Source organism: Carettochelys insculpta, chromosome 4 (assembly GCF_033958435.1).
Source record: "Carettochelys insculpta isolate YL-2023 chromosome 4, ASM3395843v1, whole genome shotgun sequence".
Taxonomy (NCBI): domain Eukaryota; kingdom Metazoa; phylum Chordata; order Testudines; family Carettochelyidae; genus Carettochelys; species Carettochelys insculpta.
Window position 1 is genome coordinate 109,716,568 of NC_134140.1, and position 27,859 is coordinate 109,744,426.

General features: G+C 43.6%; 1 protein-coding gene and 1 long non-coding RNA gene across 6 annotated transcripts in view; one reads left to right on the forward strand and one right to left on the reverse strand.

Moving 5' to 3' along the window:
* Window positions 1-49: 49 nt before the first annotated feature.
* CYP2U1 (cytochrome P450 family 2 subfamily U member 1) lies at window positions 50-27,805 on the reverse strand. Of its 5 annotated transcripts, none has more exons than XR_012645446.1 (6): window positions 27,313-27,805; window positions 13,638-14,273; window positions 8,170-8,331; window positions 7,259-7,426; window positions 6,487-6,647; window positions 50-2,860 (listed from the first exon to the last, which is right to left on the reverse strand). XR_012645446.1 is itself a non-coding variant. In XM_074993465.1 (5 exons), the coding sequence occupies exons 1-5, from the start codon at window positions 27,737-27,739 to the stop codon at window positions 6,562-6,564; spliced, it is 1,572 nt and encodes a 523-aa protein (XP_074849566.1). In that variant the 5' UTR covers window positions 27,740-27,805; the 3' UTR covers window positions 2,880-6,561. The 5 variants fall into 5 exon arrangements, 1 of the variants encoding a protein (XP_074849566.1); XR_012645445.1 differs by having other exon boundaries at window positions 6,487-6,740; XR_012645448.1 differs by lacking the exon at window positions 7,259-7,426.
* Window positions 26,690-27,859, forward strand: part of LOC142012735 (uncharacterized) — a 43,596-nt gene continuing 42,426 nt past the window's right edge. Inside the window, exon 1 of the long non-coding RNA XR_012645450.1 lies at window positions 26,690-26,817. This is a non-coding gene — a long non-coding RNA (uncharacterized LOC142012735). The remainder of the gene's footprint in view (window positions 26,818-27,859) is intronic.

Consider the following 27,859-nt stretch of genomic DNA (forward strand, 5'->3'; position numbering starts at 1 on the left):
CTCTCTCAGAAACTAGAATAACCTTTAATTTTATTTGCCAGGGATTAAAGTCCTTTGTATCAGTTGCAACAGCAACTCATATTTTGGCAGACTTGATAATGGTTACCCCCATTACTATTTATGTATACACATACACACGGGTGTGTGTGTGGCAGCAGACCAGCATTGGATTCTATGTACAATCAGAAGCTACAACTTGTGAGAAAACTTACAAAATACTTCTGAAAACTTAATGGGAGAATTTACGTAGCACATTTCTCTGTAGATCACTGGTTTTGAAGGCAGACAAAAGCCTTCAAAAGATACAGCAAAAACACATGACAATTTACATGAAAAATCCATACACTCAACAGGCGGGTACATACATCTATTACTTTATGTGTAGTTTCTTTGAAAATATGCCAAAAATTTATAGTATTTCTCACATTTATCCTCTTAGGTAAAGTGTATGTACTTTGTAAAAATCAATCAGTTGCATAGCACGATTACCATGGTGTTCGGGTAGGTCTTTAACAGAAGTCAGAAAAATTATCAGCATTTTATTACAGCTTTGTAACTGAAGATTTCTAGAATAAGGATTTCAGCAAATACCAGCTGTGCAGGAATTTCTTCACCTCAGTCTGCTCCAAGGCAATTTCTTGTGAATAGTCATACAGCCAAGTCCAGACTGGTGATCCAAGGGGAAAATCTCAGAAATGGCTTGGTACAAGCCTAAAACACCACTGCAAATGACTTAAGTGGTCACTGACTCATAGGCTGGTCCACTGTTTGCAAGTGGGTTCCATAGACACACTGTGCATTGTCTCTGATCTTCCAGAGAGGAAAAGAATTTGCGGAATGCGCCATGTGACAATCTCAAAACAGTTTAATGTGGACCCTTGTTTCTGGGGTAGGCTCAACCCTTAAGTTCTTTTCTGGGGTTGGCAATCAAGTTTTTAAACATTACCCCAAACTTTTTTCCAATGGGCCTCAGGATTGAGTGAGAACAATTTAAGGCTTCCTCCAACCCCAGAAAGAACAGAGATGTTAGGCATGTCTTTAGATGGTTCTATAAATCCTCATGAACTGGAAAGATCAAGTGTACCATGGTTCACGTATACTCACAAGCTATGTGTCTCTCGCTACTTAACTGCTTTTTTCTCTGGATCTTGTGTGGCAGTGATCTGTGACGGAGTGAGCAACCATTGAACTAACAGGTGGTGATTTGCTTGCTTGTTATAACCCTCATTGTAGCATTAAGATGCCTGTCTAGGCCAATGTGCAATGCTCAGCAATCAAGAACTATGTTAGATGTCCTGTATGACGCATGTATTGGCACCTAGCATTGTGTGTGCATGTTTTTAGACAAGGCTGGTTTTGCAGTTCTTCTTCAGATGAAGCTTAAGTCAAATTTCTGTCCCAAGTTGCACCCAAATACTCTGGCCTGTTAATCACTGAAGGTCATACTAAGTAGTTCCTTGACAGCTTTGGTATTCTGGAGAAAGGCAGATTTTTTGGAGGATGCACTGGGGCAGAACTTCCAATATTCAAAGTATGTTGCCATTATCTTCACGTTGGTGAAGAGGGTGTTGCCAACAGCAGTAGGGCTTTTTGCCTTATATTGTAGAAGTAATGTCATCAGCCTAAATTAACTTACATTGCACAATTTCACATAAGTTACTAATATAAATATTGAATAGCGACAGAACCAGCAGGGAACCTTGAGGCAAACCATAACTGAGGATACAAGCTTTGCTGATTTGCACTTTCAAAAAGGATGCAACATTTACAGTCACTCAACACCATGATCAGGAGTTGCAGAGAGCTATAGTATTTGATGACCCCGATATCTTGAGCCAGAGTCCCTCTTTCTATGTCATGTCATAGGTGGTAGATAAATCTACTGGTGCTATTCTGGGTTTTAGACTCTCATGGAATCCAGCTTCAAAGTAAGGACTAAGGGCAAGAACCTGGTCACAGCAACTTTGTCCCAGTCTGAAACTGGCCTGTTCTTTTGGCAGGATGGCCTCAAAAACGGAGTGAAATGGGCCAGCAAAACCCTCTCCCTTATCTTGTGAGTTATGGAGAGGAGTGATATTGGGTGATAACCAGCAGCAGCATCTTGTGGTTACTTATGTTAGAGAAAGCCAATGACTTGCCTCATGTCAGCTTTTTGGCATCTTCCCTGCTTAACAGATACAGCAGTGAATAGCTCTACCAGCCCTTTGTCCCCTTTTGGGCACAAATTTGTATGGAAATCAGGATAAGTGCCTTCCTTGCTAGCAGTTTTTCCACTGTTGGGAACCATGAGGGCCCTGTTTATTTCTTCTGCAACATATGGAGATGACAGAAGTAAAGTGGCAGCGTTTTGTTGGACATTTGAAAAGAGCTCTTTCCTCAACCTTCTGTCTAGTCAGCTTCTCAGTTTTGATCTTTGAGTTACAGATGAGGTGTGTGGCAACAGAACTGTCTTTTACAGATAATGTTGTTTCACCAAGTCAGCACCTCCAAGCTTAAAGAGGAATCGTCAGGCTGTGCAACTGTAACGAGTGAAATCAGCACCCTCCACTGCCTCCTTATATCAACTCAGGCAAGCAGAGTTCAGCGAGTATCTCTGTTTTTTTGGTGTCTGGATCAACATGCTTCCCATATTCTTTGAAAAGTGTTTTTGTCTTCAGCTTTCAGACAGAAATATAGACCTTACAATTGCTGTGAGGAATGTGTTTAATAAAGAAAACGACAGTTTTCCGAGACTGGTTTGACATGGTATATCTAGTCTTCAATTTCTGCAGTTTGCTTGCAGAAATTCTTGCTTGGTTTTGGTGTTGATTCAACCAGTGGAATTCCAAAACCGATATGCAGAATAATGTATCAGTATTGGCTGAAAGAAAATATCCAAGACCATTTGTGAAGCTTGCAGAGGAACACTGCAATTGTCTTTAAATCAGAAAACACTGGTCCCGATTGTTTTTATTATTATATCTGGCTAACCAAAAATCATTGCTTTTTGGATTAAAAAGAAGATGGGCATTTACAAACAAGGCTAACCAGCTGCATCATTTCTGCTTTAGTCTCACTGCACATAATAGCTAATGGAGTCACCAAGATACACAGCCTGGTGGGGCAGACATGATAATATGAGCTTCAGCTATTCAAAATTTGGAAATCTTAAGACATTTGTTATAATCAGTTGTCTGAGTTTTACTGGAGCAAGCAATTCCATTGGTTTTGGACTAAAATATATTTAACACTGTACCTAATGCACATGACAAGGCAATACTTTGTTCATGGTGGCAGTAAGGTCACAGCCATGAAGTTTATATCTTATAGTTTGCTCATAAACTGCAACAAGAATGACACTGTTGCTCTAAAAGAAAATTTCAGTCTCCTTATGAACTGTCAAAAGATAGTCATGCTTGGCATGTGACAGACCTGCTGGAAAAGGTGGTACACACATGGAGCTGGTCAAGCAGTTTTTCGATGCCGGTCAATATTTTGCATTGCTAATGTCAGGCTGTGAGATCAGCCTTCTGACAACATCTGTTATGTTAATCAACAATATGCAATGGGAACAGCACTTGAACTCTTTTGTCTTGCAGGAGATGAAAGCAATACAAAGTAGTATTTATTATTCTAAAGCAGTCAATTATTGGCAATGGTAAATATGCTAGTAACACTACAATTATCAGTCCCAACTCAACAATCTTCTATAACTGTTTTAGAATGCTTGTTTGAAAAGACTTATTACTCCTCATTATAGTTCTTTCATTTCTCCTTCTATAGTCATATTGTTGTCAAAGTTTTCCAGTATTTTCTATAAGCCAGTCTAACCTACAAAACCAGGTGTCAAGTTTTGGGTCTCCTAAACAGCAGGCTTCTTCACATAAAAATGCCAAGCTATTATACCATCCTGATCCATCATTCAACAATGCAAAGGCACTGTATTAACCTCCAATGCAAATGAAAATGATTCATTTTAACCAAAAGGAGCTGACTGGAAGCTTTAAAAAGGGACATTAGCAAAGACCCCAAATGTAAAAGTGCTATAAAAAAGCAATACATAATTTCAATTTTAAGAGCCTAATTTACTTTTCACCACTTCTCTTAGCTTTGACAAGGAACAGACTAATCAATGCCATTCTTCTGGTGACTCAATTTCACATTCCAGTCATGTGACCAGTGTTCCCTATAAGCTGAGCATGTGGGCAGATGCCCAGGAAAGATTTCAGCGCTGCCCAACTGATTAGCAGAAGGCCCACAGTAGACAGCATGTGTTTCTATTGGTGGTACACATCTGCACATGCCTTGGTGCACATAAAATTTATTCTGCCCATGGATGATGACAATAGAGGAAACACTGCATGTGACCTTAGCATCAAGTGGGTAGCAAATACTTCTAACACCCCCCAGTGGGGGGAACACAACACTTTTTTTAACAAAGACTGGACATGAACACATCTCAGTATCAAAACCTGAAATTTCTCAAAACATTAATTACATCAAAGTTAGCTGCTGAGTGCCCCAAATAGGTATTACACTTGGACATTCAAGCAATGCCAGCCGTTATTTTTACAAAACAAAAAGGAGGAAAGCTCATGACTGGCAGTGTCCCATTCTAAGGTACCTTCATATGGGCTTCATTAGCAAATAGCACACTGCACTAAAAACTGCCCGTGTCACAGAGGGACAAGACAAATCTGGTTTTCCAATGTCATGTGGCTGGCTGTGGCTCTCTTTCCAATATTCTTCTTGGGATTTCATGAAGAGGAGAGACTTCAGCTCCATGTAGAAGGTTTGCCTGAGTCCTAGATACCAATGCTTTTCAAGTTCTTTAAAAGTGCTTTTTTGACTATTTGCGTAGCATTGCTTGCTACAAGGTCATCCTCATTTTAAACTCCAAGATGGAAGATTTGGATCCTGAGTGGAATTTCCACTTCCACAGTTTGATGGTTGTTGGACCTACACTTTTAATTTGGCCTTTTATTGTAGCAATCATCTACAGCAGCAAACCTCAGAGCTCAGGTCAACAGACACTGGCCACATTACGCAGTCATTATTATAGTAGACACTGCAACTCAGGCTAGAGCTCAGGCTCTAAAACCTAGAGAGGGAAACCTGTCAAGCCACAGCTTAAAAGCTTTATCTGCACAGCTATTCCTAACAGGATAGCATGAGCTTGAACCTGTCAACTCAGCTGGAAGCTCTCTCCTACTGGCAGCGTACAATGTACCAATTGAACCTCTGTAGCCCGGCACCCTCAGCGCCTGTCCAATGCTGAACAAGAGAATTTGCTGGACCATATGAGGTCGATATTGTTTAGCAGCATTACCAACACTTTCATGGCTTACTGGACTCTTAGACAACATTTAAGGGTAAATTAGAGCTAAACAACAGCGCAGAACACAGAGCCAGGGCTGGTGGCTGAAAACAGACTTTATGAGACCACAGGAAATTTGGCCATACCCATAAGAAGTAGACATCCAGTTAATTAAAATCATGCTGGATGACCATGGATGTTGTCAGACTAGAGAGGCTCGACCTATATAGACAGATCATGAAGTGAGGCAGGAGTTCTCAAACTTCTCTGCACCATCACCCTGTTCTTACAACAAAAATTACTACATAAACCCAGGAGCGGGGACAAAAGCACTAGTCAGTTTCCTGGCTCCCAGGTAGGACAAGCAGCTCAGAGCTAGACACCAGCTCTGGGCCACTCACAGGAGCAGAGAAACTGACCAGTGCAGCAGCCCTAGTCAGTTTCCCCTCTCCTGTGATTGGGGGCAGCCCAGAGCCAGGCTCTCAGCTGCTGGCCACTCACAGTATACAGGAAATTGACCAGTGGTGCTGCAGTGGTCAGTTTCCTGGCTCCCCCAAGTTATGTGAAATTTGACTTATGCGGGGTTGCAGAAGAACATAACCTCCAGGTAAGTCAGGGGTCCACTGTAATATATACAAATATATATAATAATGACTGACCAAGTCATATTATTTTATCAACTACAATTGGTTAACAACATCATAAATAATTGAATCAGGGTGTTTTAGTATCATGGAAAGAGCTTCAGGAGATACAGTAAAGAGTCACTAGAAAACTTTAGTTTGAGCATTTCTGCTCTAGTCATTTCTAACACTATTCAGCGACATTGTATAAAGAAACATGTCTAAATGCTAAAATCCAAATCCCTTAATTCATTTAATTCTTCCTCCAGTATTAGTCAGTCCCGTCCTTCACTTTGTTCAGCAAAGGTATACCTTCAATGCCTTGAAAATATATTGACCAAAATAACACTTGATAATTGGTAAAGTGTCATGTGCTAATTTGTTCCTTCATCTCAAAATTAACACTAACAGGTTGGGTAACAATGTCAAAAATAAAAACAAAGGCAAAGAACATCAAATTAGCTGACATGTTCTCATCAAATCATTTGTGAAACTCAGCAGCTAACCCTGAGTTACTGGTTCATGTTCAAGGAAAATTAACCATTTTTATTGAATATGTTCTCATACCTTAGAATGATAAAAATGTCAAGCTGAATTTGCTAAGTGCAGTATCGCTTCATTTAGCTCTTTTTTGAAATATCTTCATCTCTTCACAGCAATTATATTGAATGGAAATGGAGCTAAAGTTAGACCAAATCTTCCTTCCATAGCTGGTTTTGTAGCATTCTCTGGATACAAAAAGGTAAAGCTTTGCATGAGATTTACAAACATTAAGAACAGCTCCATTTTTGCTAGCTGCTCTCCCATGCACACACGTTTGCCTACGGAGAGATTAGAAAAGTAAATATTATTAATCCTTGTATTATTGATTTATGCAATAACATCCCTACAATTTCCATACAGCCTTGTCCCAAGCCAAGAAGGACTCAGATATGAATTGTTAAGATTGGGATTCAGTGTCTTGGTTGGACTTCACTTGGTTTTATTGTTTGATATTAAACACACATACAGTCTTCAAATTTTATGGCAGTGAAATCACTTTTACAGTATCACATGATCCACCTCAGAGAATTCTTGGAGGCAGTTCTGCTTATTCAGTCAGGCAGGTGGGGGTAGGTTTGTCAGTGTTTTGCAAGACACTCCCAAGAAGTTTTGTTTTGTTTTTTTTTAAACATACAAAGCTTAAGTAATCAGTGTGCACCACATAAGTTTAACTTTCACTCTATTTTCTATGATGAAGTAAGCAAATGCCAAAAACCTTCGTGGAAGCATAATTCTCATCCCCAACATTTAAACAAAACACAACAAAACCCATTCCAACTACATCTAGGCATTTTACCAATTCCAAAAGGAATGAACGTTTCTCTTTTGATTAGCTGGCCATTTTCATCCAGAAATCTTGTTGGTCGGAATTCATCGGGTCTCTCCCATATATTGGGATCTCTGTGCACTGACCACAAGTTGGGCACAATCACACTGCCCTTAGGAATAGTATATCCCTGTAGCACTTCAAAACAAAAGTAGAGACAGGATATTCGATAGGTGTTAGGACCAAGCATGAGAGATTTCACACTAAACAGAAGAGGGACTATAGTCATTAAATAGCAGCCCCAATCCTCATCTATGGACAAGAACCACCCATTGCATCTCAGGACAAAGGGCAGAAGTCTGGGTGCAAAGGTGGTCCTTGTGCTCCTGATTCTGGGATGACTGTGTGCCAGTTTCATACCTCAGCACAACTTACAGCAGCCAGAAGTATACTAAATTATGCTACCAGTCAGGGAACAACAGCAACGTTTATGAGTACTCAATTCAGCTGAAAAAAGCGGATGAGACACGGAATTGTCTGTCTCACTGAAGCGTCCCCCATTACTGAAAAGGTTGGGAATGACTGGATTGTTGTTGTCTTTGGAAATGGAAACCAGCAGCCTATTCCTTTCCATCTCAACAACCGATTTACATCATGGTATTGTTTTCAATGCTCATTGGGGCAGGAAAAGGGTTAGAGTTTTTTGTTTTTTTAAATGAAAGCTGAGATTCTCCTTTACCGTTCCCAAAAGCTGGATCTTTCAGCCACTTTGGATGAGCAGATGAGCATTCCTAGCCCTTCTGCCTAAAGACATGACATTTTACACACTGAAGTCACATCTATAACTGAATAACTGCAATTTCCATAAAGTTCTCAGCATCTGTCCCATCAGGCATTTCAGCCATAAAACATAACCAATAAAACAACTGACACACACTTACCAGCAGTTTCTGAGGCCATTCTAGGAACAGAAAGAGGAACAACCACAGTCATCCTCTGAACCTCCATGATGGTTGCCTCTGTGAAGGGCATATGTGCCTTGTCAGTGAGAGAAGGAACTCTGTCACGCCCAACGACCACTTCAATTTCTGCATGAACTTTTTCTGCGTAAAAGAAGGGGGGAGTAAAGAGAAAGATGAAAACTAAAAGCAAAGGCACTGATGTACTTTCACATTTACATTATATATAGTCATAGTACAGTGGAGGAAAACTATGGGTACCAGTAAAAGGATAGCAGAGACTTTCACTTCTAGACACCCAAGGGCTTAGGAGTTCTCAAATGACCATTCAGACATCTCTGGTCCTGTAGGCAATAGAGTGGCAAGGCTTTTGTCATCCACAGGGGCTTACACCCTCCTCCCATACAATAAAAGCTTTACCATGGTACCTACTAGTGTAAACAATGCTTTGTCAGCAGGAGTGCTAAAGCAAACATGCTCACAGGAGTGGAGGTTTTTTGTCAACACAGCCATATTGCTAATAGCTGTGTAGTGTAGACATACCCCAAAAGCATGGCTTCCCAAACTGGGGGGGCGTGAAGAAATTCCAGAGGGGGCGTGAGGCAACCCAGTCCCCCCACCTTCATTCCCCTTACTCTAAGAAAGAGGCAGCCTTTGCTTCCACCTCTCTGCCCCTGCTATTTTACGTGGGCGACCCGGCGCAGCTGATATGAAAAGCAGGCCACCAGCAAAGACCACATGGATCTAGCTGCCTCCTGCAAAGGAGCGTGGGTTGCGGGGGTGGGAGAGGGAGGAGGATGGGGTTAGATGGGGGTGGGGGAGCTTGGCTCGGGGGAGAGGAGGGAGATGGGGTAAGAGTAGGGGGCTCGTGGTGCCTGGCTTTGGGGGAGGGGAGGGTCTCAGGTGGGCAGATTGTGGGGTTGGGCAGCTGGCCCCGACTTGGGCTGGCAGGCAGGTGGCTGGCCCCGGAAACAGGGGGCTCAGGCAGCTGACCCACTGTTTGGATGGGCAGCTCGGGCGGCTGGTGGGTGGGCGGGCATCTGGCCCTGGCGGCTGGCGGGCAAGCAGGCAGATGGCCCCAGCATCTGGTGGGTGGGCAAGCGGCTCTGGCAGCACAGGGATCAGGTGGGTGGGAGCCTGGTGTGGGCAGCTCTAGAGGCTGGCACAGGGCTCAGGCAGCTGGCCAGCTGGGGCTGCACCAGGCATCCACAAAGTGGGGCTGTGTTGTTAGCCTGGCTGGTCCATAGTCGGCCTATGGGCTGGGATGGGGCCAGCACAGTGTCCGGCTCCCCTGCCAGGGCGGTAGCTGGTCTCTGCAGGGCCTGGGCTGCACCTGCATCTCTGAGGCCATGCCAGCAGCCATTCAGGGCCCATGGGGCCCAGGCCATGTCCAGCATGGGGCTAGAACCAGCTGCTGCAACCTGTGGCGGGGCTGGTGTCAGCCCAGCACGGGTCCAGGTCCAGCAGGAGGTAAGGGGGCCCCATGGCTGGGGGTGGGAGGCGTGACACTAAGGCTTCGGCAGTTGGCGCGCAGCTCGGGGCAGGGCGGCACAGCGCCACTGAGTCTGCTATCCACTCTTTTCCAGACAACTCCTCTGCCGACTCCATCCATCCATTCAGCATTGATGTCGATACATTGCCGGAAATATTGAAAGAACAAGCACTTGAAATAAAATATGATTCAAGTGCAAAAGAATTTCAAAAGACTCAAGCTTTGAGGAATTTTGGATAAAATGTTTCCAAATGTACTTGAAAGTTGGGGAAGAAGTGCTACGTACTGTTCTTCCATTTTTGTAAACACACCCCTGTGGAAAAAGCTTTTCAAGTTTATTCACATTAAAAATTAAACAAAGAAATTGACTGAATGTCAAAAACGATTTGCATTGCGCACTTTCACCTTTCAAACCTAGGATTTCCCAACTTGGGAAGGAAATGTAGCATCATCCTTCACATTAAATTTATTTTGTTTCTGCTGTTTTTGATGTTAAATTACATTTTTATTAAATTTTTGGGCCAAGAAAAACTATTTGTGCTTAATTTTAATTTAAACAACATTTTTATACCAAGTTTTTGTGTTTACTTTAAATTATTAATTGAATTTTTGGTTAACGGGGGGTTGTATGATGATAAAGAAGAGATGGGGGGGCATGAAGGTCTCTCAAAAGTCAAAGGGGGGGGGCGTGATGCTGAAAAGTTTGGGAACCACTGCCCTAAAGGGAATCCGTACCCAGGCTATCCATAACGAGCTAAATTGAAGAGCCCATCTGGATAACAAGTGCCACCAGGGCTCAGTGATAGGCAGACACCCACACAGAGAGAGGACCTTCCAGGACTGAGAACCACAGGCCCCCAAGGAGGAAGGCTGTGAAACTCCTGAGACCAAGGCAACAGCCTTCAAATCCCAAATAAATGGGAACCAAAACTTTTACCCGCTAGACTATGGGAGGACTTAAATGGCCTCAGAGAAACAAAACCAAGGCCGGGGAGTGCCTGCAGAGCCACACTAACTCAGCAGTGGTGCTCTGGCCCTGGCATGTCCCATTACAGTAGTACCCGAAGTCAGCCTTACCCACATCAAAGAAGAATGACCAGGCAGCCAGGCTCAGACACCTTCCTTAGCTGCAAGATGATGATCTTCCTTTACTGGTATACACAGGGGCAGCCATGACTGTAGGCGTCTCAGCTCCAATATACAAGTACCCAATATACAAGTACCCAGAGCAGCAAGAGCTCTCTCTTCACAGCAGATCTCATTAGTAATGGACTGGGACTCTAGCTCAAAATTGGTTTGGAGTTTTAATAAAGTCTCTGCCTTTCAGCTCAGCCATAACAGAGCTCTTGAGACCTGCAGTTCTCAATTTTTGGCCTCTCTGGCACACTCCTTGGCTCAGGAAGTGTGCAGCCTTCCTCAGATTTGTGGAGTAATGGGTTAACAAAACACAGCATCCATTACCAGTACACAAAATCTGGCATCTGCCACACTGTTTGAAAGAGTTTCTAACCCACCTTCATTTATTCTTTGGTGGGGTGTGTGAGGTTGGGAAAGGAAGAAAGAGAAAGTGGACTACTTCTCCTACCCTGTCATGTATATTGGATCCAAAGGAATGGAGGAAGTTGCAAGGTCCTTCTCTCACCCTATTTATCATCGCACGGAAGGCTCATCATACAGTATTAAGTTGCATTACAGCAGCATCCACGACTAGGCACTTTCCTTGAAACAGTGAAGATGGAGACCCTGCCCCAAAGAACTCACAGTTTAAACAAAGAAGCAGGAAATGAAGGACAGGCCACAGGGGGAAAAGCAAACTGGGTTATTGTTATTTAAGTAACAGCTAATATTAGTTATCCACAACTCCCCTGGAAATCATGTTTCTTTACTGGGTATTCTGCTCGCCAGTTCTGCATTTCAGCATTAAACTTGCTACCTCCTCAACACCAATTCCAAGTTAATTATCTGCTTGGTCAGCATAAGAAAAAGTTCTGTGTATTATCACTAAGACTGGGAAATCTTCCCTTGCTAAACAGACGCATGCTGCCATCTATGGCATTGCTAAGGAAATTCTGCTTGCGTGAGAAACACGAGGAGTTGGTCTATGCCAAGGGGTTAGATCAACATATTCCTCTGATGCTCCTCACATACATCCCCTCATCCTCGCTGTTCCCAGAAAAGATCTGTGGCTCAGGCTCCTCAGAGGTATCTATGGTGCCCTGCAGGGTGGGGTCTCTGTCAAGCAGCTCTTGGTGAAAGCAGCTGGTCTGCCACTTGGCACCAGATGGAATACACCTGACAGTTTTTCAGCTTTCATGAAGAACTGCTTCTCGTCCCTGTCATACCCCTTTTCCTGCTTGCACATGTGCACATTTCTGTAGCTGGTCTGTAGCCATGCCCACAGCTTTTCTCCCCACCGTCCCAAAAGATCGAATATCTCCCATTTACTCCAGGACAGAGTATGTCTAGAGCATGCAAGTGACATGGTTGCTGGGCAGCTGCATATGACAGAACTGCCAGGTGTTCTCAACAACTTCCAAGCTGGACAATCAGGAAAATTCATTTTAAAATTTTGTAGCATTAGGAGGGGAAGAGTGATTTCCAGTGCCTGTGAGCAGTGAGCAGCAGAGTTCAGATTTCTGACCAGAATGTCCAGCAATGGGCATTGTGAGACAGCTGTTGGAGGGCTGTTAAAGTCAACACAGCTTATGTGAAGTCTACACCGTCACTCTGTTGACCACAGTACACAGACCATGAGTCAATACTTCTCAGGGAAGTGGTGTTATCATGCTGCTGTAATGAGGTGCTGAGATTGGTGGGAGTCAAATTTAACTGTAGACACATGCACAATTTGGTTAACACAAGGCAGCTTACACAAACCTAACTTTCTAGTGCAGACTAGGCTGCTGAATGTCACAACTAAAGCAGAACAAAACTGGCTACATATGTACTAAAACATTTCTAAGGGACCGTTCAAGGGAAAGTGGCAGGTTAGAACCACTGGATTCACAGGACAAAAAAAGCAACTGAGCAGTGGGAGAGAGGAGGGCTAGTGGGTTAGAAATTGTTGCGATAAAGACAATGCATTTCTGGCGTACGAAGAACGTGAGTTTTAGTGTGTAGGAAAGTTAGGCATATGAACGCCAATGCTCATCTTTTGAAGGTGTCTGAGGGCACGTACTCAGAGGTCAGATGGTGGCCATACATACCATTCTGGCCTGGGGAGTCCTTTTTTTCAGCTCTGTCCCAGACTCTTATTTCCAAAATGCTGAACAACTATTGTTCTATTGAACAACTTTGCCTGAGGAAGATTTATAACAGAGTTTGAAGCATAAAACTACTACCTTGATGGTTTTAAAGAGAGATTTCTCTAGATTAAGAGGCACTGACAGAAGGGTTGTAGGCAGTATTTACTCCAGCCACATCACAAGGCCACTTTCTTGAAGCCTTCTTTGTCTAGTTGATATTCTGGCATGGGCTGGAGCTCAGGGTCTCCTGGCCAAAACCTCAATGTATCCAAGTCTGACAACTCAGCTAGCTGCAATACTTGCCTCAGCTACACATCTCAAAAATGTTGGTGGCAAACATACAGAATGGCAGGCATTATGTGGGCAATGTTAATGTCCTCTGGAGTACCTCAAAATATTATATTACTCATTTCCAAATATTCCAGTTTTTGAGGGGTAGAACGGAGGGGAGGCTTGTATTTGCGTGTATGTGTATATGCGTGAGCGCGCACACACACACACACACACACACACACGCGCGCGTACACACAGAGAAAACTAGGATCCTGACATGCTCTAAGTACTGGTCCTTTAAATTATTGATAATCTAAAATTAAAGTTCTAAGTAGGAAACAAAATTTTGGATTACTTGCCCATCTGCCTTCTTCATAAAAATACAGCACAACATTAAAAACACCACCACCAGAGTCTTGAATAAATGCGGTCTCATTTACCTTGTATGTCTGGGTGAAGAGACATATAAAGCAGACACCAGAGCAGAGTATTGGTAGTGGTGTCAGTGCCTGCGATGAAGAGGTCACCAATAATAAAAAACAAGTAGTCTTCATCAAAGCTGCTCTCGCTGCTGCTCTCTCTCTCTTCTTCCACTTGGAGGAGATACATATCGATGAAGTCCCTGGGATTGTCTCTATCCAGGGAGTCCCTGTGCTGAGCAATTATTTTCTTTAGAAAAGCCGTGACATCTAACTCAATTTGTCTCAGTTCTCTGAAAGGACCAAAGGGAAGATAATACAGCCAAGGACAAATGTTGACCAGAAGTACTGGGGTATTTACACTTATCTCCAGTCCACGTGACATGAGCCTTAGCATGGTCTTAAACTCGATATCTTCATACTCAAAGCGCCTGCCAAAGGCCATAGAACAGATAATATTGGAGACGGAATTGCTGATAATAGAAAAGGGATTAAATGGATCCTCCCCACGTCTGAGCATTTCCTCCTTCACATATTTCAATTCTTCAATGATTCTGGGTTCTAGGCTATGCTTTCCTAATCCAAAATGACGAAGAGTTGCATGAGAAAACTTCCTCTGTTGTCTCCATACTGGGCCATACGGTGCAAAAACAACACCTGAAAGAAAAAGGTGAATCCCAAATTGAGCCACTATGTTCTCAAGGTGACACATTTAAACCTTCCCCCAACCACACACTCCAACAGCATAAAAACAACCTCACAACCAAAGCAGGAACTTTCCCAAAAGGAAGGAGTCATCTGATCAAAGCACAGAACTACAAGCCAGCGAAAGACGATGCCATTCCGACTCCACCAAAAACTTCTTACGTGGCATTAAGAAGCTCTGTACCTCAGATTTCCAATCTGTAAATTGGATATAACAGCTACCTCAACAGGCATAAGGTTAGTAATGCATTTGAACTCCTCAGTTGGAAGGCACTATACAACTATTATTATTGCTTACCAGCTAGTACTAATTTCACACGAATGCCAAATTTTGGACATATATTAATAGGAACCATTTAAAAAAATCACCAGAAATAAAGAGATCCTCCTATCCAAATCCCATGAGTAAGATGGAAATAACCAAATACACAAACATTTTTTTTCTGCACTGTGATATCACAGGACAACTCTATCCATGGTACACGGATCTCTCAGTACCGTCAGCATGTAGGCAATTCTCATGAAAGAGAAAATTCAGTTGAGCTCTATATTTTTATGTAGCAATTATTAAGTAACAGGATATAAAAGCCACAAAGGCTGGAAAGATAACAAAATATTTAGAACCTCAGTAAAAATGCCCTTTGATTTGTATCACTGATGTTTTGAAAACTCCCTAGACACATTTCTCCAAGGGTGTTCTTATTATTAAGCATACCTCAAATTCAAAATTTAAACTTTTGTTCATGTGAACATAAGAAAATAAGAATGGACATTACTGGGTCAGGCCAAAGGTCCATCTAGCCCAGCATCCCGTCTGCCGACAGTGGTCAGTACAAGGTGCCCCAGATGGGGCAGACCGAAGACAATGATCAAGCAACTTGTTTCCTGCCTTTGACAAACAAAGGCCAGGGACACCGTTACTACTCCCTGGCTAATAGTCTTTTATCGACCTAACCTCCATGAATTTATCAAGCTCTTTTTTGAACTCTGTTAGATTCCTAGCCTTTACAGCCTCCTCTGGCAAGGAGCTCCACAGGGTGACTGTGCATTGTGCGAAAAAGAACTTTTTTTTTTTAAATTAATTTTAAACCTGCTACCCATTATTGTGTCCTCTAGTTCTTATGGTATGGGAACAAGTAAATAACTTTTCTATATTCACCCTCTCCACACACTCACGATCTTATATACCTCTATCATATCCCCCCTCAGTCTCCTCTCTTCTAAGCTGAAAAGTCCCAGTATCTTTAGCCTCTCGCCACATGGGATGCCTTCCAAACCCCTAATCATTTTAGTTGCCCTTTTCTGAGCCTTTTCTAATGCCAATATATCTTTTTTGAGGTGAGGAGACCGCATCTGTACACAGTATTCAAGATGTAGGCATACCATAGTTTTATATAGGAGCAGCAAGATATTCTTTGTCTTATTTTCTATCCCTTTTTTTTTTAATAACTCCTCATATCCTCTTTGCTTTTTTGATGGCTGCTTCTTTGGAGTGAACTATGTTAACCTACATCTAAATATACATATACTGTTGGGTTTGATAGAGGGGTGCAAGTAACTTTACTTTTTTCACAGGTACTGTTGTATCGCAACACCCCCTTTGGGGGAAACTCAGGGCGGAGGACAAGGGGGAGGGGTTGCAATATGAGTACCCCTGTAAGAAATTTAAGTGTGGGGTGGATGTGGGGGACTCAGAGCAGGGAGCTGGGGAGCGTGGGGTGCAGGAGTCAGGAAAGGGGTAGGATAGTATGGGGGCCTCAGGGCAGGGACTGGAGTGTGGAGGGGGCACGTGCAGAGCTTGGGTTTGGCCAGGGCACAGCCGCCATGCTGCACTGGCCAGGTTGCAGCCACTGCGCTGCCTGGCCACTCAAGCCCTGGGTCTGGAGACTGGGGGCACTATCGCCATAACACCCAGGGGCTCACCCAGCCGTTCAGCCCTGGGGCAATGTGAGGGGGCTGGTTTGGGCTCCAGTGGAGAAGAGCAGGAGGGAAAGGAGGAGGGGCAGGCCACCCATGCACTTGCAGTGGGGTACAGTGGCTTACCTGCACCTTTGATTTGACAATAGGCACTGCACTCATTTACAGTACTGTATAGTATAAAAAAAAACAACCACCCCCACTAGCTGAAGTGACCGTCTCTGATCAGCTTTAAATAAAAGGCTTTTCCAAATCTAAGCTACCAGAGCTAGAACCAATACTTCAGGGCTACTTATGGGGAACTCACATTGTTTTCTTAGAAAGAGCAGCTTGTTTTGCTAAAGCTCTGACAGTCACATGCTTCACTAGAGATTGAGCATTTCTAGTCCAGCACCCTTGGAACCTGACCAGTGCCAAAACAACAGAATTTGTTGAACCACTAGAGGTCAATACTATCAATACTTCCACTGCTCACTGGGCTCTTAGAAGACATTTAGAGGTAAATTACAGCTAAATAACAGCATAAAACACTGAGAGCCGGGACTGGTGGCTGTAAACAAACTTCATGGGACCACAGGACACTTGGCCACATCCATGACACATGGTCATCCAGCTGACTAAAATTGTGCTGAATTACAGATGTTACCCAATAAGAGTTCCTGATCAGGGAGGTTCAACCTGCACTAATACTGAGTATCAAAGTTTATTTTAAATAAATAATTGATTTGGGAAAGGTGTTTTGACAAGAGTTTAATGTCTTATCTAACATGGCACAAGGGCAAATACATCACACAAGAGTGCAGTTCAGTGGCCATTAGAAACTGGTAGCAGAAAGGTTTGTCTTCCTTCTGGGTAGGCATCCACATTTTGATAAAAGGACCTAATAGTCAAAATTCTAAACATAAAAGTGAGTTATACACCTCTCTTCTACCGTTAACTCAAACCTTCGTACTCCAGGTGGATCATAGGTCATCTAAAAGTTAAACAAATTTACAAGAAAATGAGTTAAGAGTGATATAAATAACTTTTCTGGATTTATTTTGTAAGAATAGGTATAATAATGTACAAAAGGTTGTATACACCAAAGAGCGTGTCAACTATTAACGGTCAGGGTAATGTATGTTGTCTCCACAATTAAATTTTCTGATTGAATTATGTAATAAAGTGAATGTACGAGTCTGAAAAATCTAGACACTTTAGTTCCAAAGGTCTTGAACAAAGTAACATTGTTATGATTGGTCCCTGAATAAGAAGAAAGCCACTGCACTGTACCAACTGAGTCAACAGAACCTCATTTTATTTCAATACAAATATGCCTTGTAGGACAGCTTCTTGGCAACACATTTTCTGTAAAGAACAATTCTGGTTGTTGGGGTTTTTTGGGTTTGTTTCTTTTGTGTTTTAAAATTGAGACTGTCCCAGTATCTTATTATAATAGAACATCAGCAGTTACAAACACCAGAGTTATAAACTGACCTGCCAACCACACACCTCATTGGGACCTGGAAGTATGCAATCAGGAAGCCCGGGGGAGGAGGAGGCGGGGAACAAATATAGCAACATGATGCATTATACCTAAGCTAAATAATAATAATAATGAGATTCAAAGCTGTATGAAGTCAATGCTCAGTTGTAAACTTAAAGAAATACCCATTATGTTTTGTTCAGTTACAAACCATCCTCACTACCAAGGTATATGCAACTCTAAGGTTCTACTGCAAGTCCCTTCAGACACACAAAAACAACAAGTCCTGTGGCACCTTATAGACTAACAGATATTTTGGAGCATAAGCTTTCATGGGTAAAGACCAGCTTTGTCAGATTCCAGAGGTCTAATTATACAGGCTCATGAAAAGGAGGGTGTCCCAATCAAGAGGAAGGCCAGAGGTGATGCACAGTTCTCCAAGAGGTCATCATAAGCAAGGAAATCCCAGATCATTTTGGAGCAACTAACAACTACATCCCTGGTTCAGAAGCCTGTGGACCTAGCTGGTCCCAAACAAGGGAGTTTGCCCAACCAGAGGAGGTCAATTCTGGCCCTCCTGGCCACCAGCTGTTCACTTTAAGCTGCCAACCCCAACAGTCATAGGGCCAAGCTTGGTTTTCAACCCCAGCCACTGGCCTCCGGATGGCTCCCTCCAGCCGGCCACCAGTCCCTGACCATGGGACCAGCTCCACTCCCAGCTGCTGGCCAGCCCCCGGCTGTGAGTCTCCAGGTTTAGCGAGATTCAACTTGCAGCTTATTATACGTAGATGTTAATAGAGATGGAGAAACAGATTGAAAAGGAGAAAGAGCACTAGGTTACAACAATGGAGACCAGAGAAGAAAGCTGAACCTACTAGCTGAGTGCTGCATAACAATACAGGAGTAATAAAGCAATTTTGTTTCTTAAATGAAGCTCACCGATGCCTGGTCTACACTAGGGATCAAAGTCAATCCCAGAAACGCAATTGTAGCCACACCATTTGCGTAGCTGGCATCGACATATCAGGATCAATTTTCTTTCCTGGTGTAGATTGGGCCTCTTCATGCACGTGTCGACATCTCTTACTCTACATATCAGAGAGATCATTTTCTCATGTTGTCACACATGTGGCAAAAATCGATCCCTGGAAAATCAATCATGGTGCGCCACTCCCCGGTAAGTATAGATGTACCCTGAGAAAAGGCAGTAAGGTAAACAGCACTAACTCTGTACATGAGCTGAAGGCCAAATGTACTCAGAAATGGGTGTTCTAACTACAAGAAAGAATTTGAAGAATCCATAGAAGTGCATCAAACAATGACAATTGGGCATTTTTATTAGGCTTTGTATTCACTGTGCTACAGTCACAACAATGATACCACTACTGCAGCTAATCTTGTTGGTTTTTGCCAAAAAACAAACCAAGTAACCCACACAGAAACAGATAAGACCTACCACTCATGACAGAAAACTCTACCAACTATGGGCTTCAAAAGCTTCCAATATGTATTTTTGAGATGTCTTACCACAACATGGAAGACTGCACTTAATACTGACAATACTTTTATTAATGACAGAAAGGAGAATACAACCACACAGGAAGGGGAAAAGGGTGTCTTTATACACCATACAGCTGCAGAGCAAGAGATACAAGCCCATTCACCCTTTGCAGTTTACACTGGCAAGATGATTAGGTAAAAATTGAAAAACTAAAAGGGAAACTATATATTTCATTTATTGTTTCAATAAATGCATATAAATAAAAAAACTGCACACAAGTTAACATCAATACTAGTTGGATGGGCAGGCTTAGGCTCCCTGTATGGAGCCCCAGTAAGTCCAACAGAGATTCACCCATGTGGGCCAGACTGCATGAGGATGACCTTAAACTGCCTTGATTTATCTGGAGTACAGAGTCTAAAGACACCACTGCTTGCTAATACTATCAAAACCTTTGTTCAGTGCAGGGGAGGAGGGGCCTGAAGGGAAGTGTGTCAAAATTTCAAACACTAGTACAAAATCTCTTTGCCTCATAAAATTCAAATCTAGGTACTTTAAGTCAAGTCAACATGACTTCTGGCTTAAATCCACAAATGGAGTTGTCTTAGTCACTGCAACAAGTGTTTAGACTAGATCAATAGCAGGCAACCTCGTGCGCCTCATGCAGCCCGTCGGGGTTGTAGATCTGACCCAAGAGACAGTTTGTTTTCAGTTGCCCATGTGCAAAGTTGCCAAATTCTGCTGGTTTCATTGCTCGCCATTTGTTTTCCTACCAGTATTACTAACGTGACATGTAAAGCAAGGGTACATGAAGTGAGATGCATGCTGATTGCACACATTGACCATAAGAGGCATGAGCTCCCTCTGCATCCAATGAAAGTGCTGCTATGCGTCAATCTAAGTATGTAAGTGTTTAGCAAAACTACCTCATCTTGGGAGACCGTCTTGGTTATGATAGTTGTATGGCCCACTGAGATGACGGATGGCAGCTTGTGGCACAATGAGTTAGCGCACAGTATTTATAGGACAGTACTGCAAGTGACATGCTGAGGTTGTAAGCTCAAGCCTCACCTGGTGCACTACCTTGGGGAGGGTAGCTCAGTGGTTTGAGTACTAGCCTGCTAAATCCAGGGTTGTGAGCTCAATCCTTGAGGAAGCCACCCAGAGATGGTGCTTTGCCCTGCCAAGGGGGCAGGGAACTGGACTAGATGACCTCCTGAGGCCCCTTTCAGTTCTAGGAGATGTGTGCCTCCAATTATGCTGCCCACTCACTAGTCTAGGTTGCCCTTTGCTGCACTAGATGACAAAATTAACTAACTTCTTTATGTTTCAGGGTTCATTTTATCAGAGAGGCAGAAGAGTTTTTGCTTTTTGTGGTATTTGTCCATGGAGAATCTGAATTATAAAAACAGTGCATGTATCACTTTTACCTTCTATGCAATTTGCATCACACATTTTTTGTTTCATAAACAAATGCAACTCTCTATGTTAAGATAAATAGGTCAAATATAGTAGCTGCATTCAACTGAAATGTAGGCCCTTTTCAAAAAATCGCCTCAGATAAAAAGTAGAAGTGTGACGAGTAGATTGTCAGTTATGAAAATATGCTGAAAATAATAAGGTAGTAAAGAGAGATGACTGATGCCCATCGTAAAAGACATTAGTGGGACCTACAGGAATTGCTAAGTGCTAGGCTTCCAAGTAAGGGGACCTACACAATCAGCTTCTGTAGAATTGAAGATATCCCAGGATGCACTTTTGCATAGCATGTTGCTGCTCCTTTCCATGCATGACCTCAGAAATATTTATTATGAGTTACCTGCTCACATTATTCCAAAATACACCAGCTATCCTATTAAATTAAGGTGTATGATAGCAATAACGAGCTATGATCCAGCCTTGGTTTTGTAGCAGAAAAACTGCAGAGGACAACTCAGACCTCATCTCATCTTGTTGGCAAAAAACAAAAAACAAAAAACAAACAAACAAAACAAACAGCTGGCCTTGTTTGCACTAGCACAGGGGTCTGCAACCTGGTGCTCTGGAACCACATGCAGCTCTTTAATGATTTCTTTGTTGCTCCTGATGCTATAATTGCAAAGTTAAAAAAAAATCCCCACAACCCTCCTGGTTATTTTCAATAAACGGCGAACAAATAACATCCCAACAATGAACAATTTATATCTAAATAGCAAATAATATTTGATCTCCAAAAGTTGGACAATACCCCCTTTAATATAGGTAGTGCATTGTAGGATATGATATTGTATCTGTGTTTCAATTGAGTTGCTAATAAAGTCTTAGTCATCATATGCATTGTGGCTCTTGAATTATTGATTTTTTTATGAAATTTGAAAAAAAATGGCTCTTTTTGCTATTTTGGTTGCCGACTCCCACACGAGCATTTCTCTTCAGCCTTCTCCTTATAGCCTGGTGCAGATGCACTGGCCACAGTAAGGGTGAGTGCCCTAGGGTAGGCTTTCCGCTGCTGCTGCTATCACCACCTTGTCTAACAGTGAGGTAGCCATGTTAGTCTGTATTCTGACTAAACAGCAGTTATGTAGCACTTTAAAGACTAACAATGATTTATTAGGTGATGAACTTCTATGGGACAGACCTACTTCTTCAGATTTATATAATTTCTAGTCCAGACCCAGATGGACTGGAAATTACACAGATCTGAAGAAGTGGGTCTGTCGTAGGAAAGCTCATCACCTAATAAATAATTAACAGAGAGATAGCCGTGCAAGTCTATATAGTATCAAAACAAAAAAGCAGTCCAGTAGCACTTTAAAGACTAACAAAATAATTTGTTAGGTGATGAGCTTTCATGGGACAGACCCACTTCTTCAGACCATAGCCATACCAGAACAGACTCAATATTTAAGGCACAGGGAACCAAAAATAGCAATCAAGGTTGACAAATCAGAAAAATATTATCAAGGTGAGCAAATCAGAGAGGCAGGGGGGGAGTCAAGAATTACATAAAGCCAAGTATGCAAAAGAGCCCCTATAATAAGCTAGAAAATTCCCATCCCGGTTCAAACCGTGTGTTAATGTGTCAAATTTGAATATAAAAGAGAGTTCAGCAGCCTCTCTTTCCAAATTAGTGTGACAATTCCTCTTCAGTAAAACGCAGACTTTCAGGTCATTAACAGAAAGGCCCACTCCATTAAAGTGCTGGCTGACAGGTTTGTGAATCAGGAGTTTTTTATGTCTGTTTTATGCCTATTAATTCTTTGTCTAAGAGAGTTTCAAGTCTGTCCAATATACAAAGCATGTGGGCATTGTTGGCACATGATGGCATATATGATGTTAGTCCAGGAACACGAGAATGTGCCCATGATTCTGTGAATAACCTGGTTAGGTCCAGTGATGGTATCTCCAGAAGAGATATGTGGACAAAGTTGGCAGCGGGTCTTGTTGCAAGGAAAAGTTCCAGGACTGGTGTACCTGCAGGATAGACTGTGGCTATTAGTGAGAATCTTCATAAGGTTGGGAGGTTGTCTGTAGGAGATAAAAGTCCTGTCACCTACGGCCTTCTGGAGTGCGGCATCCTGATTAAGGATAGGTTGTAGGTCTTTAATAATGTGTTGCAGTGGTTTGAGTTGGGGGCTGTGGGTAATGATGAGTGGTGTTCTGTTATTGGCTTATCTTGGCGTAGCTGGTCTCTAGGTACTTGTCTGGCCCTGTTTATTTGGGTTTTTTTTGTTTTTTTTTTTATTTCTCCTGGTGGGTAATTCAGGTTTATGAATATTTGGTAGAGATCTTGTAGTTTTCGGTCTCTGTCAGCAGGATCAGAGAAAATGTGATTGTACCTAAGGACTTGACTGTAAACAATGGATCCAGTTGTGTGCGCAGGATGGAAGCTAATCTTGTTAGTCTTTAAAGTGCTACATGACTGCTGTTTTGTTTTGTCTAACACTGTTTAGAGAAGGTCTCGTAACCTTCACATCATCTAGAATCTGCCGTTCTATATTAATGCCCCAACACTGCTGCTATGGGTGGACCTGTGACAGTTTTCTGGTGGGAAGCTTAAAGAAAAATGTTAACATAAGAAAGGTCCATCTAGCTCAGTATCTGGTCTTCTGACAGTGGCCAGAACCAGGTGCCCCAGAAGTAATGAACAAAACAGGTATTCATCAACTGATCCATCCCCTGCTACCTATTCCCAGCTTCCGTTACTATAGTGCACGTGAGTGCTAACAAGACCAGACAGTTTCATAGCTTCTGCTCAGAACTTGGTGGGTAGCAGTGAAAAGGTCAAAACTTACTTAATTTTCAGTCTGTTACTGCTGCTCCTGCTCAAGTAGGCTACAGACAGCAGCAGAAGCAGGCACTGAAGTTATTCATGACATGAATCCAACAAAGAGGGGGTCGGCGATTGATAGCGCTCTCCATCCTAAAAGCAGCCAAGATTTTCCACAAGAGGGACAGATGATCGTTCCCTTCCACCTCCCTTCCTTGCAAGTTTGCATGGCAAACAGGAAGTCCAGAGAAGAGGAGATGCCACCACTGGCCTCCACTGCTAGCATCCTTGCCCGAGCCATTCACATGTGGCCAATAGGAGCCCAGTGATTTTTTATGCCCTGGTTCGCAAGGCATCCACAGAACTTAAAGTCTGACACAGGCAATAGGTGGTTAAAAATGCGGCAACCTACTTTGCCCACAAAACCATGACACCTTCGGACTCTGCACATTTCTCTGTCTCCCCATGAGATACTGCTCAAACTCCTGGCCTTGACATTTAAAGCCCTTAGTGAGCCAGGCCTGCATGACTTCAAAAGATCAAGAGCCACTAAATCAATTACACCCATTAGACACTATGAAAACATCAATAGCTGAAATGCACAGAAGAGTGGGAAAAAGAACTCTCAGAAGCTAGCCCTCAGCATGGAACTCCGTGCTCTTGACTGGATTGCAGAACTTGCCACAGCCAGGACAAAACACTAAACTCCTCCTCTATAACCTAGATTTTTCCAAAAGTAAGATGTGCCAAAGCCTAAAAACTCTAACATCTATTAGTAGAAGTAGACAGGCCCTGTGTTGGGAAACCACTTATTTAATTTAACTATCATGCAACTCTCAAATACCAACCTGACAAATGTGGGACAAATGAGATGTCATTGGCTCCTCCACATCGTAGTAATATTTTGGCACTGGTCTAGAACTAAGTATATCAGTTCTGGGGCATTAAACCAATGCATTTTCAATCCCTGAAAAGAGTGTCAAAGATCTATTTCAAAAGATACAGAACAAAATTAGCAAGCCACCTGTGTGCCCCTCCTCCCTTCAATAAAGGAGACAGCTATCCAGACACACAGATGTCATCACTAGGAGGTTTATGCTCAGTTCAAAAAAGGCCCTCAACTTGTTACATAACAAAACCCTCAAAGTAACATCTGTTCGCTACAGAAACATATCACATGCCATTTTTATGACAGTTGCGACAATCAATCCTTCGGTGGTTGATTGTAAAAACCACCTTAGACCTGTGAGGCATCTCATCTATGAAGCAATAAATGCAGAGCTGGATTTAAAAATCTCCAGCTACACTATTTACCCACACATCAACATGAGCAGTATTGCTTTTGTCTGCCAGAGCTGAAGAAGTGTCCAGTTATCTAAGCTTCTCACCAAACTACTTGAAAGGTTTTCTGAAAATGCTGTTACATTAGCCATCACAGAACAAAGACAAACCCCTTTTTAAATTCCTGCATATAAACAGTACACCTCCCCTTTACTTCAAGTAGGGATAAAATGACCAAGCTTCTCATCCCTCATGCTTTACAGCATAAGCTGATCACCAGCTCTGGTTAACTGCTTTATGGGGATTTTACATCTTTAGCTAAATCTACACTGGCACTTTGATGCGCTGTAATGTTCTGGCTCAGGGATATGAAAACACACCTCCTAGATCCCAAGCATAAGTTATAGCACTGTGAGGCGCCAATGTAAATTGTACTACAGGGCTGGGAGCCATGCACTCATGGAGGTGGTTTATCTAGAACAAGAGGTCTGCAACCTGAGGCTCTTTAAGGACTTCTTTGTGGCTCCTGATGCTATAATTGCAAAGCAAAACCAAAACAAAACATAAAACAAAACCCACACCTTCCTGATTATTTTCAATAAACAGTGAACATCTAAAAGCCCAAAAATGAAAAAACTCATAGCTAAAGAGCAAATACATGATTTTTGAAATGTTGGATCCCACTAGCATCCTCCAGAGACAGAGAGAAGGTTCAGGAGAGAGAGTCAGGAAGACAGTAGTGCAAACATACACCTGAAGTATAAGGAAATAGAATATATAAAAAGTTTGTTAGCATCCTGCAGTAAACATGTATCACATTACAAATAATTGAGTGCACACTGTTCTTAAAAGAGGGGTTACAAAAAATAGGGTTTGACATTATTTATTGACGGTCTCATATTCACATACATTGCAGCTCTTGAATTATTGATTTATTTTTTTAAATTGGAAAAAAGATGGCTTTCCTTGCTATTTTGGTTGCCGACCCCTGAGCTATGGCAATGGGAGAGCTCTGCCGTTTCCACACTGCCATGTTAAAACCTCTACCACAGCTGCACTTTAAACGTTCTAGGACAGGCAAAGCCTTTTTATAAAGCAGAGGTGCTCATATTTCACCTAACCAAAAATTGAGGGCTACATAAAATGTGTGTAAACCTGAGCAAATGTCTAAATCTGTCATATGGGAGTCGGGGAGAGTGAGACTGGAAAAGACAACTGTGGCAGCAGCTTCACTTGGCAAGTTCAGTAGAGATGTATCCATCATAGCAGTCCCATTCACCCCCAGTAAGGGTTATCCTCACTTTAAATGTCAGAAAGGCATAGCTGTGCTGTTGCAGCTCTGCCACCGTAGAACTTCCCTTGCCATAGGTAATGCACCTCCCGGAGAGGCAGTAGCTAAGTCAATGGAAAATTCTTCTATTGACCTAGTGCTGACCACATGGGTACTTAGGTTGGTTTAACTATACCGCCCAGAGGTGTGGATTTTTCACACTTCACTATGGTAGCTAAATTGACCTAATTTTCTAGTATAGTCCAGGTGTAAATATAATCAATTCCTATTCACCATCTGTCTACAAAGTTACCAACCCATCACTGTCATATCCTGCAGAAAGGTAACAATCTTACTTTAAATACCTCCTCCACAGTTATGTACAGGAATAGTGCTCTCCTCATCTCTGAGATACGGGGAACGAAGAGAGGAAAAAGTCTTGCCCAAGCCTTGCAGGAAGTCTGTTGTAGATCTGACAACAGAACAGATATCCTGAAACCCTCTCCTGTGACTCAGGGCTTCTCTACACTTGAAACACAACAGCAGCTCTGCTCCAGTGCTCAGTGTCCACGCTCATCATGGTGATGAGAACGGTTCTCCGCTGGGCTTGGAGTTAATCCACCTCCTCAAGAGGCAGTAGCTGGGTTGAAAGGATTCTTCCATGGACCAAGTTAGGGTTAGGTTGGTTAAGCTAGCCACTCAAACATGGATTTTTCACAGCCAAGTGACACAGCTGGGCTGATTCAACTCTTGGGCCATGATGAGGTCTCCGCCACACCATCCCTCCTCCCTGCATGCAGCATCTAAGAAAAGGTAAGCCAATTCTTTGGGCTACACACCTGCACCCAAGGACATATTGTACTGTGCTTGTTTGTAGCTGCACACATGAGGGTTGGGGACTCACAACAACCCCCATAGTCAGTGGCTACTGAGTCTGATTGCCACATGACCTGTAATAATCGGACCCAAGTCAACTGACTAGGACCAGGAAATAAAGGCCAAACGCTGCCTGGCCCTGCTATGTCTCAAGCCTTTGCTGGTGTGAGCACTGGGAATACAGCAGGCTGCCCCTTTGGGCTCCATCCATCATGCCAGGCCACCACACACGGGTTAGGGCTCCCCTGTTTGGAGGGGAAGGTTTGTCCCTTTCCTGGCATTCCCTCCCCCAGCCCGGCTGGGAAGCAAGCTCCCAGGGAGGGAGTCCCCTGGCCACATCTCCCTCCTGCAGGGCCCGTGGCTGTGCAGCCCCGCCGGAGCACCAGGGCAGTGTACCCCGGTCTGGCTGAGGCGCTCAGCCCCCGCGCTCACCCTTCTTCTTGGTGAGAATGGCCACGATGGGCACGCTGGGCCGGTCGCTGAACACCTCGGCCTGGCCCACCAGGGCCTGCCGCACCGCCTCGAAGTCGCTGAGCACGATCAGGGGGCGGCTGCCCACGAAGAGGGTGAAGACGCTGCCGTAGACCTTGGCCAGGCCGGTCAGGAGCAGGTGCGGGGACAGCGGCCGGCGGCCCCTCTGCCCGCCCCGCAGCCACCTCCGCCGCAGCGGACCGGGCAGCAGCGCGAAGCCGAAGTTGCCCACCAGGGGCCAGGGCCTGGGACCGGGCGGGAGCCCCCGCGGCGGGCGGCTCAGCAGCCAGTACAACCCCAGCAGCAGCCCGGCGGCCGCCAGCAGCGCGCAGCCGGGGGGGTCCCCCGGGAGCGGCCAGGGCCAGCCCGGCAGCCCCGCGCCTGCCATGCCGCCACTGGAGGCAGGGAGCGCAGCTCAGGGGGCCGCCGAGCCCAGCACATCCCCGAAGCAGCGGCCGGCCGGCCCGCCTTGCCTCCTGCGATTGGCTGCAAGCGGCTGGGGGGCGGA

Bases quoted from the DNA above. Each gene is read 5' to 3' on its own strand.
- CYP2U1 (XM_074993465.1), bottom strand. From the start codon at position 27,739: ATGGCAGGCGCGGGGCTGCCGGGCTGGCCCTGGCCGCTCCCGGGGGAC. The intron at 8,332-13,637 runs GTAAATGAGACC...TCTTTTACGCAG, and splicing joins TCTTCACCCAGACATACAAG to AAAAAGTTCATGCAGAAATT. The intron at 6,741-7,258 runs GTAAAATGCCTA...ATCTCTCCGTAG, and splicing joins GTTCATTCCTTTTGGAATTG to GCAAACGTGTGTGCATGGGA.